The sequence below is a fragment of the Danio rerio genome, chromosome 4, assembly GCF_049306965.1.
Source record: "Danio rerio strain Tuebingen ecotype United States chromosome 4, GRCz12tu, whole genome shotgun sequence".
NCBI lineage: Eukaryota > Metazoa > Chordata > Actinopteri > Cypriniformes > Danionidae > Danio > Danio rerio.
In genome coordinates, this window is record NC_133179.1 from 42,528,401 (window position 1) to 42,547,330 (window position 18,930).

The following is an 18,930-nucleotide window of genomic DNA, read 5'->3' on the forward strand; positions in this document are numbered from 1 at the left end:
AATTACAAGTGATTTGTAATTTGTTCATTTATACTCCATTTTTTGTTTAATAATGTTTTTCTATGCAGACTTTATATATTGGTCTAATATTTGTATAAAGTTTGCATTTACATTTACTCATTTAGCATCTTTTATCCTGCGACCAACAACTAATGACACAAGAAGAAACAGACTCAGCCTATTAAAGGTTCAGAGCTTGTGTTTTTAAATGCTAACAAACCTTAAGCCAAGTCCAACAAGTAAACCGCACAATGTTGTTTTAAAGCTTATTTAATTTTATTTTTTTTTTAAAAATGCACTGTTGTATTCTCAAGTCAAGTTGTTAAGCTCATTAGGCGCTGTGGCTTTTGTTTTTTATTTATAATATCTTTCACTTAAATTGCTGTTTCATAAAAACATCTACTGGGAAGAGTTGTCATATTTGATATAAAGCTTTTATGGCACAAACGTGTAATTTAATTTAAAGCTTACTTGTTTTTATTTATTAAAAAGCCTAGCTTGATGTGCACTATTTTGTTTTTCTTTTGCTTATTTTATTGTCGTGATTTATAAAGTAATCGGATTTGTTATAAAAGCTTTTCTGGTAAAATAATAATAATAAAACAATAAACAACACATAAACAGTGTTTAAGTGTCTAATGCTGGCAGCATCATGTTACAAAACTATTCACAAAGACTATTTGATTTATTAAATAACTCATCTCTTATGCTTTCTTTCATGTTATGTGACAAAATGAATGAATGACTCGGATTAACTAAAAGATTCATTAATTCGCTCATGTGCACGATGTGTAGTGCGAGACAAGTTAGTTGGTTCATTTTTCGAGTCCTCTATCGAGTCGTTTGTTCACCACATGAAAGACTACAGCCAAACATATGCATTTATATGCCAATCATATGCATTTAGAGCCAGAAAAAGAATTGATCTGTTAACCTCTCGAGTCCTCGGGTTTGAATCATTCGTTCATCACGGGCCAATCATATGAGTTTAGAGCCAAAAAAAAAAAAAAAAAAGAATTGATCTATTCAACTCTCGAGTCCTCCGGTTTGAGTTATTCTGTCACGTGATGAACGAACGACTCAACAACCAGAAGACTAGAAAGGTGAACTTATTAACATGGCTCCTATCGGCTCAGACTGTGTACATTGGTTAAGATTATATGTGACTGTCATTGTAACGTAAACGCACCACTGACATTTGAAGACATGAAGAGTTGAGCTGAGCAAACAGACAACAATACCCATAGACAAAAGAGCAGGTAAACACTGAATTATTATTTTCTTCTTCTTATAATTTATTTATGACTTATTTGTCGTGTGATGAACCTTCTGGGCTAGTTGTAGATGTGTTTGGAAGCAATTCGTAACATTTTAATAATATTTTGGCAAATTGAACCAAATGAACAAAATGACTCGAAAAAAGATTTGTTCATCTTGATGAACGAGACTCAAAGATCCGAGTCAGTAAAATGATCCGAACTTCCCATCACTATTGAGTATGCGAAATTCTGTTGTACGCCACTGCGAAAAGGGACGGGATTAAACAAGATGATTAGACATGAATGGTTTCTCTCCAGTGTGGCTCATGATGTGTTGATTAAGGTGTGATGACTGGCTGAAACTCTTCCCACACTGAGTGCATGTGAATGGTTTCTTTCCAGTGTGTATCCTCATGTGTCGATTAAGGTTTGATTATTGGCTGAAACTCTTCCCACACTGAGTGCATGTGAATGGTTTCTCTTCAGTGTGGATCCTCATGTGTTGCTTAAAGTTTGATGATTGGCTGAAACTCTTCCCACACTGAGTGCATGTGAATAGTTTCTCTCCAGTGTGGATCCTCATGTGTTGATGAAGGTGTGATGAGCAGTAAAAACTCTTCCCACACTGAGTGCATGTGTATGGTTTCTCTCCAGTGTGAATCCTCATATGTTGATGAAGGTCTGATGAGCGGTTAAAACTTTTCCCACATTGAGTGCATTTGAATGGTTTCTCTCCAGTGTGGATCATCATGTGATTATAAAGGTTTGATGATTGGTTGAAACTCTTCCCACACTGAGTGCATTTGAATGGTTTCTCTCCAGTGTGGATCCTCATGTGAATCTTAAGATTGTGTTTTCTTCCAAAACTCTTTCCACACTGAGTGCAGGTGAAATGATTCTTGTCTCTCCTTTTCAAAATATCATCAGTCTGTAAAATAGTTTTTTCCTCAATTTTGACATGATGTTCCTCCTCTTTACTCTCCTCATTCTCTTCAATTAGGTCTGAAAAAAAACACTAGTTGTTATCAAGTCTTAAAAACTCTCATCAAAAGCTGAAAAGTGAAAAGACACTGGAAACATTGGCTACACACACTGTAATTTTGATGCACAGTAAATGTAAAATAAATCAAATCATACTGTGTTTGGTCCATTAACGTGTCCACATTTAAGCAGATTCAATTTAATTAATCTTTATTTATCTAGTGCTTTTACAATGTAAATTGTTTCAAAACCGTTTAACATAGAAGTTATAGTTTATGGATATGCATGAACTCTGCTGACATGGTTCCGGTAGAATATCACTCAGGTTCTTTATGTCCGCATTGCGCGTTCTACAGCAAAAATTTAATTTTTACCTAAACGCATCAGAGGATGGCAAAGAAGGGAGATTTACTCTTAAATTGATGAGGATCTAGTGCCAGTGAATGTCCAGCATCATGAACACCATTATTGTTCAGTTCCAGAACCCACAATAGTTTTTTAATACACCAGATCTGTCGGACAGTCTCTGTGAAGAGATAGAATCACTAAAAGAAGACTGCTTCGATGCTGCTTTTATTGCTGTTATAAGGTTCTAAAGGTACAGTTAAAAATTATGTACTTGAATTTACATCATTTAGAATGTAATAGGCAAATAACAGTCTGAAACAAATGTGTCAAGCGCAAGTATTTATATGCAAAACCTACTCAGAGTACCCGAGGTACAGATGGGTGTTACGGCCCTGGATTACTATATGAGGGGTGCCAAACACACCGTGTGAAATACTGCTCATCAGCACCAATCACCTATTGTGCAGTTCTGTACACTGGAGACCTCTTTGGTTACTGAAACAGCTTTGGCTATCAGTAATGAAGACATTTCTACATTAGAAATATTGCCACCACACAGTGTTGGGCAGTAGCGTCGCTGCAAGTAGTGACGCTACTAGCTTATCTACATTTCTCAGTAGTGTGGTGGTAGTGTCACTACTTTTTAAATTAAATTGCTTTTGTGTAGCAAAGCTATTATTTTAGTCAAGTAGCGTTCACACAGGCTACATTTACCGATCGCAGAACAATAAGTGACAGTACTGACATTCACGGAGCTGTGAGGCCGGTGTCTAGCCGATGAAACTAAATCCATAATGAGGCGAGAAAGACAATTTCTTTTTCTTCCTGTTTTACGGTGGTCAGGATTCTGTTTATCCAGAGTTAGGGTGCTTTCACACCTGTGAATCGATTCAGTTGTCCCGAAAAAGAGATTACAAATGTTACATTGTTGCTCTTTGCTCTTGGAGCGGTTCGCTTTCACACTGCAAAGTTTCTAAACGGACCAAAAGAGCTAAAACAAGTCACGTGCGAGTAAACTCTCCTTACATTGGTCAGAGTGTCAGGGTTTATTTTGCAGCGTCCCGCTAAGCTGTCAGGAGAGGTGGTGGTTTGGTGGTGATTAACAGGGTGCGCACGCGTGACGTGTTTGAGGAGAGATGCAGTGAGGAGAGGTGAGAAGGGTGCGCAACGATGCCTATTTGAGGACCGGGAGGGAGACGCAAGATTACCGGGAGATCATCACTCATTTGCGGGCATCCGGAGACTCGCAAAACTTCCCGCCCTATTCATAACTCTCTCTTCATATAGCCATAAGCTTATTACATATCCATAAAACACTGTGATATAACCGCGCTCGGATCGGATCGCTTTCTCACTGCAATCGAACCGCTCCAGGGTTCGTTTCAATCGAGCCGAGACCACCTCATTCAAGCAATCTCGGAGCTAACTGGGCAAACGAGATACGTTGCGAAACAAAAGTGTAGGTGTGAAAGCACCCTTAGAATGACCCAGAGTTAGAATGACCCAGGGTTAACAATTTTTTGCATATCATCAGCATGCTGTAATCCATTTCTTAATCAGCAAAAGTCATTTTTAGACTAGTTTGTTGGCCACTTGAAGTCAGTGCAATGCTAAATGTTATTGTTCCACTATAATTTTTTTCCCTCATATCGTCCCACAGCAACATCATATAGTTTAGAATACTCTACAATGTTTTATAATAATTAATTACTTTAGAGTCCATTTCATTCAGCAGATTTCAAATTAGTGCATAGTGCATTAGTAAATAATTAAACCATTATGATAAATGGAGTTAAAATGACCTTTTTGAATATAAAGTGGAAAGTTTTATTGAGATGGATTGTTGGTGATTTTATGGGTTTTGGCCAGATTGGGTAGCAAAACATGAACAAAGGAAAATGAAGACTTGTTCAAAAAGATTTAGGACCTACAACACAATATTTCAGTAAATTTAGGACTTTTTAAAGCCTGAAATTTAGATTTTGGCATTTACAACATTTTAAGACCCAGCGGAAACCCTGTTTAAAATAGTCCTGGAAATTATTATAATAATGATGTAATTCTAACTCAAATACTATCTGTGAGAACTAGCAACAACTTCTAGAAACAACTTTAAACCCATAAAGTTGATCGAAAAAAGGGGAATTGTGATCAACGTGACATATGCAAATGGAAAGTACTAAGCCAACACCCTCACTGTAATAGCAGATATCTTCTATGGCAGGGGTGTCCAAACTTTTTGGGCCGAGGGCCAGATGCAAAAAAAAAATGTTGTCCCGGGCCAAATTTTACATACATCACACAGACACGCATATATATATATATATGGATGGATGGATGGATGGATGTGTGCGTGTATGTTATTAAGAAATTATTTTATTTTGGTCGTCCAACTGTGTTTCTAGAAAGACTTAAGTTTTCAAAAAACTTGGGCAAATTACAGTTGCAACACTCATCCTTTATAAATTCTCCTTCAGTGAAGGGTTTCCTGTGCTGTGCGATTAGCTGAGCTACCTCATAACTAGCCAAACTGCAAAAAATGCTTTTCTAACTTAGATTTTTTGTTGTCTTGTTTTGAGTCCAAATATCTAAAAAATCTAAAAAAATAAAAAAAAAAGTTGTCTTGTTTTGAGAAATAAAATGCTAATATTTTCCCTAATATGCAATTTTTTCCTTAAAACAAGCAAATTAATCTGCCAATGGGGTAAGCAAAATAATCTTATGTCAAAAGGAAAAACAAGATTATTTTGCTTACCCCATTGGCAGATTATTTTAGCTAGTTTTAAGGAAAAACTCACTTAATATTGGCATATTATTTCTCAAAACAAATTAGAAAATTCTCCTTTATTTAAAATTTTTTAGATATTTGGACTTGAAACAAGACAAAAAATATAAATAAAAAAAAAACATTTTTTGCAGTGCAGTGTAGAATTTTCTTGCACTTTAATAGCACAAAAAACTGCAGTTGTTGAGCTGATAGGGCGCTGCTAATTGTTTTACTTTCTGATCTCATTCTGCACCAGTATAAGAGCTGAAGGCCTGATGCTTTGTTTCATAATGTCTTTTAATATTATATTCCTTCATTACTGCAACTTATTCCTGGCAAATTAAACAGATACATTTCCCGCTGACCTCTGTGAAGAAAAATTCTTTGCCCCAACGTGACTGAAACTTCTTGCACTGACTGTTGATTTTCCTTTTTCTTGGTGCGCCATGGCTCGCCAAAATGTGATTATCAATTATGTTTCCTTCAGTTTGGTTGGTTAGTTTTACTTCATAGCAAGAAGTAATGCCTAATTGAAGGCATGTAATAGCGACACCCGGTGGTTATTTATTGAATTACGTCTATTTTTGTATAGCGGGCCAGATTCTATTAATATTTATAAAAAGCCTCGCTGGCCGCCACAAAACTAATTGCTGGCCGCAGATGGCCCACGGGCCGTAGTTTGGACACCCCTGTTCTATGGGATTACTGTAAGTCAAATATCCTCAGCTCAGTTAAACTTTTTTATTTATTTATTGTTTTTATTTATTTTATATAGTGCCAGTGCTTAAGGACACTTTACAAACAGTAGGAGAACAAGAAAAGCAATGACCTTAAGAAGGTAAAGAAAATGGGAGACTAATAATACATAAAATGAATGACAAAAGACATGAGAAGAAGTAACGAAAGAAACTCATTCCTGTCTTTCAATGAGTGCTTATGTGAATTAAGGAGAACTAGGCAGCACACATTTAGAACTGCAAGATGGATTTAATTTAGTGTTCTTATTATTAAAATATATCTGAATGAGGATCAAATGACTGAGTTGGTCTTTGAGAATGAAAACCAACCTGTTTGTTCCTGCAGATCTTCCTGTTTGACTGTGAATGTTTCTTCAATCTTCACATCTTCACTCTCCTCTTTAATAAAGGCCATCTTTATAACAGTGTGGAGATCAGTCGCTTCAGCAGGAGTTTTTCTCTGTGTTTGGACACTTTATCCTGTTTTAAAATGAACAAAACAATAAAAATGTTCTGTTTAAAATTTATAAAACAATGAACAGAAACAAAATAACTTCCCTTCAGCACTTGCTTCAACAGTTTCTTTATATGAGAGTAATTAACAAAAAGAAATCAGGTAAGTCTGAGCAAGAAACTATAGCCAAAAATGAGCTGATGAAACCTAGTACTCTATTTCTTATATATAGTGATGTATACTTAGAATAGATTGACATCATGCTGTTTAATAAATTAAACCTTCACTAAAACTCTCATTACACACTTTACCGTTGCTACAACAAAAATAAATCAGGTAAAACGTTTCATTAAAACACGTATTACACACTTTTCTGTTACTTTATTCAAACAATAGCCCTCGATTACTGAGAATAAAATAGTACTATGTTGTATAAAGGGTTAAAATAATATTTCCAACACCAAGAACATAATTTAGCATCGTATAAACAATCCTAAAACTTTAGTACTTTAACTTTAAATCGGGTTATATCTGTAAAAGTTTTAAAGCAAACCTTTCTCCAGTTGAATCACCGCGCTGTAGCGGCGCCGCCTGATGACGTCACGTCACGCCAAAATAAAAGTCTTTTGTTTAGCTTTTTTGCCACTTTAGGCAAAGCAAACTTTATTTATAGAGCACAATTTTATACAACCGTGGTTGATCCAAAGTACTTTACAATAAAATAAACTACACAATAAAATAAAAAAACTAGTATTTAAAATACAGGAAAATGTATGTTTAAAAGTAATACTAAAATACAAATAAAAAAATAACACGAATTTGTCACTCAAAGGAAAGAAGTAAAAATAAGTCTTTAAGTTAGATTTAAAAGCATCCAATGATGTAGCAATCCCGATGTTCAGAGGGAGACTGTTCCAGAGCCATAGAGGTAAAGTTGGTTTTATAATAGCACATTCTGACTTTCCCCTTAATAATATTATTTTTTTATAAAAGTATTATTTGCAAACTCTAAAGAGTAAAATCATATTAGCAGCAAATGACTATCAAAGTACATTGTTCACAATCAAATAAACAGTGTCAATGTTGTTTTCAAGACACACTTGCATGCTCATTCCAATCTAATAGTCAAAGTAACATGGTAAACAATATAGAGACTTCTAAATGAACGAATGTGTGAATATAAAACCAACTTTACCTCTATCACAGAAAGCTCTATCACCTTTTGATTTGCAGCGAGACCGAGGGACAGACAAAAACTGGTCATCAACTGGTGATCTTAACGGTCTACAAGCTAAATAAAGTCTAATAAGTTCACTTCACTGACATAGGCTGGGGCAAAATTGTGCGCAGCTTTTAATTAAATCCATCTTGCAGCCCCGTAGTGTTGACTTAGTACTTTCCATTTGCATACGTCACGTTGATCACAATTCTCTTTTTTTCATCAACTTCTTTATGGGTTTAAACTTGTTTCTAGCAGTTGTTACTAGTTCTCAGAGATAATATCTGAGTTAGAAGTACATCAATATTATAATAACTAATTACCAGGGCTATTGTGTTTAACCAGGGTTTCCGCTGCGTCATAAAATGTCTTAAGATCCAAAATCAAACACAAAATTTAAAATCTTTAGCTAGAAATATCTAAAATACATAAAAAAATTATTTATTTATTATTGTTATATATATATATGTATATATATATATATATATATATATATATATATATATATATATATATATATATATATATATATATATATATATATATTGTTATACCTTTTTCTGCTTTACACACTTAGTCTTAGTGGATTAAACAAGTTTTTTTTTAATTGTCATAAAAATGTTTAGAGTAAAAGTTTTGATCAATTCCAAATACTGAAAAAAAAAATATATATATATATATATATATATATTTGTGTGTGTGTGTGTGTGAGGTGAGAGAGAGAGGGGGAGAGGGAGAGAAAGTGGAAAACGAGGGATAAATGTAGTCAAGAAGTCATGACTGCAACAGCAAGTGGCAAAAAAGCGAAACAAAAGAAAAGACTTTTATTTTGGCGTGGTGTGACGTCATAAGTCTGCGCCGCTCTTGCGCTGGATTCAGCTGGAGAAAGGTTTGTTTTAAAGCGTTTACACTTATACACGTATATAAAGCGATTGATTAAAGTTTCAGGCTTTTTTCATCCGATGCTAAATTATGCTGTCAATGCATAATGCTGCTGTTGACAACATTATTTTAACGCTTTATACTATGTAGTATTATTTTACTTAGTAATGAGGGCTATTGTTTGAATAAACTAAAGAAACAGAAACAGTGTGTAATAGGTGTTTTAATGAAGGTTTAATTGATTAAAAAGCACAATGTCATTCCATTCTAAATTTACATCACTATATATGAGAAACGTAGTAGTTTTTATTAGCTCATTCTTTCTAGCTCAGACTAAAGTTGGTTTTATATTCACACATTCGTTCATTTATAAGTCTCTATATTGTTTACCGTGTTACTTTGAATATTCGATTTGAATCAGCATGGCAAGAATGACTTCTAAACAACATTGTTTATTGGTTTGTGAACAATGCTGTACTTTGATAGTCATTGGCTGCTAATATGATTTCACTATTTAGAGTTAAAAAATAATACTTTTATGAAATTATATTATTAAGAGAAAAGGTCTGAATGTGCGAATATAAAACCAACTTTACCCCTATGATTAGACATACCTGATTTTTTTTTTTGTAACTGTTGAAGCAAGTGTTGAAGAGAAGTTATTTTGTTTCTGTTCATTGTTTTATTTATTTTAAACAGGACATTTTTATTGTTTTGTTCATTTTAAACAGGATAAAGTGTCCAAACACAGAGAAAAACTCCTGCTGAAGCGACTGATCTCCACACTGTTATAAAGATGGCGTTTATTAAAGAGGAGAGTGAAGATGTGAAGATTAAAGAAACATTCACAGTCAAACAGGAAGATCTGCAGGAACAAACAGGTTAATTTTCATTCTCAAAAACCAACTCAGTCATATAGGGTAAAGTTGATTTTATATTCGCTCATGCGTTCATTTAGAAGTCTCTATATTGTTTACCATGTTACGTTGAATATTCGATTCAACGAATCCGATATTAGGAATTAGCATGCAAGTGTGACTTCTAAATAACATTAACACTGTTTATTTGACTGTGAACAATGCTGTACTTTGATAGTAATTGGCTGCTAATATGATTTTGCTATTTTGAGTTTGCAGATAATACTTTTATTAAGTTATATTATTAAGGCAAAAAGTCTGAATGTGTCAATATAAAACCAACTTTACCTCTATCTCAGTCATTTGATCCTCATTCAGATATATTTTAATAATAAGAACACCAAATTAAATCCATCTTGCAGCCCTGAGTGTGCTGCCTAGTTCTCCTGAATGCACATAAGCACTCATTGAAAGACAGGAATGAGTTTCTTTTGTCACTTATTCTCATGTCTTTTGTCATTATTTTATGTATTATTAGTCTCCCATTTAGTACGCCTCAGAACGCTTATGGGCGCACAAATGAGCGCTAATGCATTTGCTATAAAAACGCCTCAAAACCACTCTTGCGCCAAGCTGATACTAGCAAAGGACTATTACGCCGCACCTTGCGCTACATTGCGCTGGGTGTATGATAAGGCCCTGAGTCTTCTTTACTTTACTTTACTGTAAACATGACATCGTCTTCATTTTGTGTTATGTGGATGGCTAGTGGCCTAAACGAATCCGGTAGTCCTCGGAGAACCATCGCTATGGTTAGTCCATCACTCATTAATTCTCCAGCATTCCTTAGAGCTGTAATGTTGTTTTCTGCTCGTATCAAATAGTCTGTAACGCTCTTACTGTCACTCGTGCAGCTGAGTCAATGCTGTGTACATGTTTATTATGCGTGGTTTACTTTTGCCTGAATAATGCTCTTTCGGTATTTTTAGGGCTTTTCTCCTGTCATCGGCTGCATCGTGTCTACCAGTCATAGGCTTTTATCATTGATCAGTTCAGCATAACAATCAGTGTTCTTCCGCCTGTCCTCGGCTAGTTGCTCTGCTTCAGCATCAGTAGGCTGATGTAATATAGTTTCTTTTAGCTTCAGAGTGTGTAAATATCCTAGAAATTTCGGCTCCCATAGATCAAATTTTTCTTCTGATCCATCGAACATAAACTGCGGCGCTAGATATCCTCCCGCTCTGCTTACCATCTTTGCTTACTTTGCACCTGAATACAACGTGTTAACTTCGCTTTCTTAAAAACGATCGCTTGTCTCGCTGCCTGGGCCCATAACCTGTTGAGCTTGGAGTGCGTAGCTTAGGCACTAGACAGAACGAATCATTTTATCAGCGTCTTTTATTACTCACTTTCACATGCTCTCTCTGTACAGCATGAACACGAGACGGTAACACTTCTGCTTATCAACAGTATAACGTGGAGACTAGAGCTGCAACAACGAATCGATTAAATCGATAAAAATAGATTATTAAAAGCGTTGGCAACGAATTTCATTATCGATTCGTTTGTTTCAATTATGCAGCATTTTAACTGCCTAATAATTCATTTATGTTTTAGATATGTAAATACACACAAGTACTAGTAAAACAAGACATTTAGTTTGTAAAACACACAAGAAAGTCTAACAATCCATTCAAATATAAATTGCCGATGTGTTTATTCATATCAGATACACATTACACATAGTGAAAGTAACTATAAAGTTGAATCTAGGCTTTTCTAAGTTCACCAAACATTTACTTGCATGTATTTTTGGAGTAACTTATGAATGTACCTGCTGAATCCTGCGTGTTCTGCTTTTATGAATGAGGCAGCGGCCGCAAGTAAACATGGAGACGTCCATCTCATGTTATAAATCACGATTACTTGCACGTTTATGTGAATTGGAATATCAGGTAGTTGATGGCATGATGAGCAAGTGTGTGAATGTTATCTTTTTTGGATCATTAATTTTTCCATCTGTTGTCATGTATAGCTGCACTGCAGAAAACATTTCTTTCTTAATCATTTTGTCTCGTTTCCAGTTCATATATCTAAAAAAATATTACATCAAGACCAGACAAGAAAAATAGCATGAGAAAACGAAGTGATGCTGTTTGAGATTATATCTTATTAAGATAATTTTTTTCACCCCATTGGCAAATAATTAGCTTGTTTTAAGCAAACTATCATTAAAGTTTGAGGTTAAGTGATTTCTTATGGAATTTCATGTGTCTAGTAAGTATCTTCATTTAAAAACATTTACATATTTGGATTGAAAACAGTTTATTATTATTATTATTATTATTATTATAGGCATGAGCTTTTTTGAATAAAGGGTTGGAAAGGGCTTTTTTTATCCGATTAATCGAAAAAATAATCAACAGATTAATTGATTATTAAAATAATCATTAGTTGCAGCCCTAGACGTTAAACACGTAAACAACATGATGTCATCACTACAGTACCGTAATCCACTGAAACATAATTATGAACCCTTCAGTGATAAATATTAATACAATTAGCAAGAGTGCCAGTTAGGGATGTAACTGTATCAGAATTTCATGGTACGATAATACCTTGGTATGAATGGCACGGTACGGTATTTATTGAATAATTTACAGGAAAAACAAAACTACTTAAAACTACTAAGACTCGAAAAAAGTGCCAAAAGTGTTTATTTACCTTAGCACTGAACATATCAATGACATACAAATTAGCCATCTATCTGTAAGTTTCGAAAGAAGAACTTCAATTTTTCAATTTTAATAACAAAAAACTATTAAACCATATTAAAAAAAAATAAAGTTTCAATTTAGTATTGTTGAAAACTCATCACATTCACCATTTAATCACTCACTCACTTAGATAGAGATGGGTTTTTTAAGAAAAATTATCATATAACTATAATCTGGTAAAAGCTGGGATCTCTGGGCATGTCCCCGGCAACAGAAGAAAAAAAAAAAACCTCTCATTTGGGACTGAGGTTTCTGGGACAGAGAGATATGATTTAGCCAAGGTTGACAGCAGTGGGTATCGTTGTGCATTGTCTCTCCACCACTTGAGAGGACAAGCCATGAGTGAGATAGAGGTCTCTTTATGGTACAAGTCAATGTCTGCATCAATCTAACAAGTGTGCTGTGTTCTGCAGTCACCATGACTGTCTTTAGTCGTATTCCCCGACTTATATTTTACCATAGTCTGGCAGTGCCTGCATACTGTTTTTTTCTTTGTCTGTCACCTTTTCTCCTTTATCGTATCTTTTTAGAAAGAAACCGAATTTTTTCCACACATCCGATTTAAAACCCGCTTTAGGTTTGATCATTTCCAGCTCTTTTTCTTCCCCTCTACTAGCAACACACTCCATCTCCACGTTACTGGATCTGTAGTAACAACAGACCGGAAAGAATGATGGCCACACCTAGGCTGATGGGAATTGTAGTTCCCGCTACCTCCCGTTCGCTTAATTTTCCTAAGCAAACTTTTCTCAGAAATATAGTTTTATTGAGTCATGCGCCTACGGTAATATTGAAAACAATTACTAATGCGGTATGACGGTATTTACAATATTGTTACATCCCTAGTGCCAGTACTTTAATACAAATAATACGCGGTTATCACAGGTAATCCATAATAGACATTGGAGAAAACTCGCACCAAAGGCATGATTGTGTCCGGATCCAATATTATCGCTTAGACAAGAGAAGAGGAAAGCCAGCGCAACAGGTCAAATGTACAAATCTATACAATTCTCTGTATAGTGAAATAGTGGCTCGTGTGCTGTGCAGCCTTCACTCACCCTCGCCTCCGTCCTAGTATTGCGACATCGCGCAGTGGAGATAAATGACGTTAGTATGTAATAACCTATTCCAATATCGATTATTTTGACACCCCTAGTAACGAGTAACGATGCAGCACATAAAAAGTTTATCGAAGTAAAAGTATTAAACTTATTGAAAATATGTACTGAAGTAAAAGTTTAAGTAGGAGAAAAAAAATAATACTTCAGTAAAGTACAGATACTGCCTTTTAGTAATTAAGTACAGTAGTGAAGTAGTTCTACTCCGTTACTATACATCTTTGGAATGGTGTACATTCCAGCCTTTATGCAGATGTTGTACAGATATGTCTCATGTCTGAGAGGTAAATATTCAGCTGTTTGTTCGGCTGTTACCTCAGAACTTTTTTTTTCTGATGCGTTAGCCAGTCAGGCACAGAATGAAAAAGTATTCCCTGTCATTTTGTTGTAATTATAAATATATACAAATAAAAATAGGCCATTAACAGTGTAACTACCCGCTGGTTATTAAACAGTCCACGCTTCCAAATACTGATGTCCACCATGCGTTTCATTTATTGAACACCGTGAAGACTGCACAATCAACACAATCAAAAGGACATCAAAATAAACAAATAATACATAAAACAATGTTTAGTTTACCGTGTTGGCCTGATAACCAGCTGTAGAATAAGCAGGAGCATTAAACAGGTGCTTGCATTGAGATCTCACCATCCTGAGTGACCATACAAACTCTTGCAGGTTAAATCAATCAATGAGAATCATGTGACTTTCCACTCAAGCCAACCGGAAACAAAGAAATTAGTAACAAACATATACCAATACACATTCATATAATGAAATTCAAAACAATAAACAAAATTACAAGCTGACCAATCAGCGTCAGCTACAAACAGCTTTCAAATCTGTGTCTTATTAATATGACCAAAAATACTTTTATGAGAAACTTGGAAAACTGGACTGACACGGTTTCAATTTACTATAACTTCTATGTTAAGTGTCTTTGACAGAATTCACATTGTAAAAACACTAGATAAATGAAGATGATTGGAATCTGCTTAAGTGTGTACACGTTAATGTACCAAACAAACTATGATCTGATTTATTTTACATTTATCATGCATCAAAATTACATTGTGTGTGTGTTTTGTTGACAGTTTTTAAGACTTAATGAAAACTAACGTTTATTTATTTATTTCAGACCTAATTGAAGAGAAGGAGGGGAGTAAAGAGGAGGAACATCATGTCAAAATTGAGGAAAAAACTCATTTACAGACTGATGGTATATTGAAAAGGAGAGACAAAAATTGTTTCTTTTGCACTCAGTGTGGAAAGATTTTGGCAAGCAAAAGCAAACTTAAGATTCACATGAGCATCCACACAGGAGAGAAACCATTTGCATGCACTCAATGTGGGAAGAGTTTCAGCCTATCATCATCCCTTAATCTACACATGAGGATCCACACTGGAGAGAAACCATTCACATGCACTCAGTGTGGGAGGAGTTTCAGCCACTTATCACCTCTTAATAAACACATGAGGATCCACACTGGAGAGAAACCATTCACATGCACTCAGTGTGGGAAGAGTTTTAGCTTATCAACATCCCTTAATCTACACATGAGGATCCACACTGGAGAGAAACCATTCACATGTACTCAGTGTGGGAGGAGTTTCAGCCACTTATCACCTCTTAATAAACACATGAGGATCCACACAGGAGAGAAACCATTCACATGCACTCGGTGTGGGAAGAGTTTCAACTGCTCATCAAACCTTAGTAAACACATGATGATCCACACTGGAAAGAAACCATTCACATGCACTCAGTGTGAGAAGAGTTTTAGGATATCATCATCCCTTAATCTACACATGAGGATTCACACTGGAGAGAAACCATTCACATGCACTCAGTGTGGGAACAGTTTCAGCCAATCATCATCTCTTAATAAGCACATGAGGATCCACACTGGAGAGAAACCATTCACATGCACTCAGTGTGTGAAGAGTTTCAACCGATCAGAACACCTTAATCTACACATGAGGATCCATACCGGAGAGAAACCATTCACATGCACTGAGTGTGAGAAGAGTTTTACCTGCTCATCACACCTTAATCGACACATGAGGAAACACACTGGAGAGAAACCATACGCATGCACTCAGTGTGGGAAGATTTTCAGCCAATCATCACGCCTTAATCTACACATTGTAAGCCACAACGGAGAGAAACCATGACCTACGAAACTCTGACGGACTCTGACCTGCGAAATTGCATCACTTGACTGTGTGAGACCAATCGAAGATCAAAACATGACCTCTCTGGACCGAAATTTAAAAAAATGTACCAATCGCACACTGTTTTTAATCATCTTGTTTGTTCCCGCTCCTTTTCGCAATGCCGTACAACAGAATTTTGCAGCTTCGGTGTGGGATGAGTTTCAGCACATCCTCAGACCTTAATAAACGCATGAAGACCCACACTGGAGAGAAACCATTCACATGAACTTAATGTGGGAAGAGTTTTAACCGATCAGCAAACCTTAATGAACACATGAAGATTCACACTGGTGTGAAAGAGTATATGTGCTTTGAGTGTGAGAAGGCTTTTATTATAAAATTGAAACTGCACCAGATGTTTTACACTTGAGAGACCATACAAGTGTTCACACTGTGACGAAAGGTTTAATCAGTGAACACATCTGAATCACACAAAAGAGGATTCACACTGGAGAGAAACTGTACATCTGAAATCTGATGTGTCTACAGAATTGGACAAACAGTTGCACACATTACATGAAACACACAAAACATTTTGTCATGTAGGGATGTCCTGATACAACATTTTAACTTCCGATACGATACCGATATTGCAGCTTTCAGTATGAACCGATACCGATATATATCCGATATCAGCACAAATCATGAATACTTTACTTTTTTAATTTTATAAAATATCTTAATTGAATAAACAAAAATACATTTTTAAAGTGCAAAATGCTAATTAAAGGTCATTTCAGTTTTTTTATCATCAGCAAATAGTAGAAAAAGCTGAGAGCAGGAACATATGAAAAAAATATTGTTAATTGAACAACTGTTAAAGGTTCAGTGTCCAAAGTGTCGATTTCAAACACAGCTTTTTGATAAATTTTTGTTCCAGTTGAGCTGAAAAATATCTTTCAAACTGGGCTTCAGAAATAAGTTATTGTTAAGTTAATAAAAATGTGCAGTATGGTTAGTACAAACCATAGGTTAGTTGTTTGTATCATAAGAACATTATGGCTGTATCAATGTTCCCAAACATTATTAATTTTATAATAATATATATTTCACATATTATCTTTAAAATAAATATACATGCAGAAGCTGAATTGAAACGCACATTTTCTCCACAGCACATACAATGATATGACTTTTAAGAATAATTTTATTTATGAAAATTCATTATATTTGCATAATATATTGCACAAATTCCACCCTACTGCCCACATGGGAAAAATTAGACAATGTACAGACAGACAGAAACTGATGTGCAAAGCTGACACTGTTTATCAGAGCACTTTATCTTTCTGGGCTTTTTAACGAAGAGTTAAACATGGGAATGTCTCTAATTAAATTTTTCTTCTGCCCCAAAAGTAATATCATTCTTTCTTTTAAACTGTAATGGCCCTCAGCAAAAGTATGATTTCTTATTCTTATTTAACAGACAGTTAAAACAACAAAAATGTTTAGCATTTTACATGAAACCGTTTCCTTTTAGAGTGTTCAAGTAAAAAAATAAAATAAAGAATAATAAATCCACTATTTCACTCCTATTATCCATGTGCACCACTGACAGGTCAAATCTGCTCCCTCTCTAGTCTTGGTGCTGCTAAGAAATTGAGATGCACCGGCCACTGTTTGCTTGTAATAATGTAGAAACGCAGCTAAAGAAAGCAGAATCTGGGACATGATAGGCGATTTAGAAATCCTGGCTGAATGCATTTTTAAGTCGCAAATAGAGGACATGTCCGGGAAAAAGACAATGTATTTTCACCCTAAATAATGAGCTGGATCAGTCTACTTAGTAAAAGGCTTTTTTTTCTGCGTGTACTCTTCTCAAAGTTAAAGTCAGAGCAGGTGTCCAGCGCGTCTCTGTGGGTCTGCAGCAGCAGAGCCCGCGAGTCTGTGGCGGACACTTTTCTCACGCACACAGAACCGGGCCGCTGAGGTAAAGTCTTATGTGTGGGAAGCGCTGGTGTTGAATTATGTACATTGGATGCACCAAGACATGCCATGACAGAATTAAGGCTCGCGCGATGTGTGCTACGTCGCAATTCGGTCCCTTGTGTTGCTTAGCAGCATATACAAAACAATGTAAAGATCGCTTGGCGTGAAGTAAATAAACCAGTAGCGTTAGACATGTATGGAACCAGATTAGTCTCCAAAGAAATTCACGCAAAAGACACGATGTACACGTGTAGCCAAATTCAAATAAATGGTCAAATAAATAAATGAATGAAAAAAAAGTGTGACTGCTGCTTTCTCCGTTCGCCATGCTGGAGAGGAACAGTCTGCGCAAAAGAAGCGCAGAGTTGGTTTCATTGAATACAGCTCTCATCTGATTGGCTGAAAGGTACGAGTTACCCTGACTCTGGCAGGAAAGTCTCAAAAATACACACACACGTATCCAGGGGGAGTCGTACGTGAAAGAGGATTTGCACATTCTCATCCAGGATGAACTCGCAAGTTTTAAACATTCAAAACTTTTTGTACACTTTTACATTTGCAAATGGTGTTTTGCATTTGTGAAACGTATTTTATAAAAAATTTAATTTTATTTTGTGCTCGTGAAATTTTTTTTGTAAATATAAATAAATATTTTATGCACGTGAATTTAGTTTTATGCACGTGAATTTGGCTACGCATGTGTACATCGTGTCTTTTGCGTGAATTTCTTTTGAGACTAATCTGGTTCCATAGACATGTGTTGTTGTTGATAGCGTCAGCGTGTGCTACCATCACAATAGATTTCTATTGACTTTGCTATCAAGCAGTATTGTGATCACGTGGGCTTTGCATGCTGGCTCTGGATGTTGCTAAACAGAATTGCTGTAACGGAGTTTAGAGTGTATCGGACTGCTTTTATCTGAGATTTTTAACGCAGTCCGATATAGTTTTTTGGACTGATATCGGACGAATTTACAGATCGGGACATCTCTAATTGTGACCACAATTTTTGCTTGCATATTTTTCTGTAGTATTCAAAAGCAACTCTTATTATAAAGCACATGTTCATATATAATGAAAAGTTAAGATGTCTAGATGAGTTCAGAGCAGGTCTAACATGATTGGGTAGTTTGGCCATGTGACCATAAACATTTATTTCTTAGTACTGCCATCTGATTAGAAGGATAATGTCAGCTCAGAAATTACAGGTACATTTTCTAAGATAATTTTTAAATAGGCAATACATATTTTGCATGCATCATCATGAAAGGGTTATCTTTTCATACATATTAAAATTATATTATTAATTTTTTTTTTCTGTTGTCAAACTGCTGATAATTAAAGACGGTGGTGTAACACAGGGAATCTATGCCCCCCAT

At 35.5% G+C, this 18,930-nt stretch overlaps 2 protein-coding genes across 3 annotated transcripts in view; one reads left to right on the forward strand and one right to left on the reverse strand.

The window, feature by feature from the left end:
- The window catches only part of LOC108183681 (protein NLRC3-like), a 117,778-nt gene extending 110,625 nt beyond the window's left edge, over positions 1 to 7,153 (reverse strand). Inside the window, exons 1-2 of the mRNA XM_073947451.1 lie at positions 7,100 to 7,153; positions 6,423 to 6,572 (exon numbers count right to left, since the gene is read on the reverse strand). The gene's annotated coding sequence lies outside the window, so the exon portion shown is untranslated. The remainder of the gene's footprint in view (positions 1 to 6,422; positions 6,573 to 7,099) is intronic.
- A 1,461-nt stretch (positions 7,154 to 8,614) lies between these two features.
- LOC100536608 (uncharacterized) lies at positions 8,615 to 16,340 on the forward strand. 2 transcript variants are annotated; one of them, XM_073947778.1, is made up of 3 exons: positions 8,615 to 8,654; positions 9,347 to 9,528; positions 14,544 to 16,340. In XM_073947778.1, the coding sequence occupies exons 2-3, from the start codon at positions 9,444 to 9,446 to the stop codon at positions 15,578 to 15,580; spliced, it is 1,122 nt and encodes a 373-aa protein (XP_073803879.1). In that variant the 5' UTR covers positions 8,615 to 8,654; positions 9,347 to 9,443; the 3' UTR covers positions 15,581 to 16,340. The 2 variants fall into 2 exon arrangements, with proteins under 2 accessions (XP_073803879.1, XP_068076068.1); XM_068219967.2 differs by having other exon boundaries at positions 9,379 to 9,528.
- The last annotated feature ends 2,590 nt before the right edge of the window (positions 16,341 to 18,930 follow it).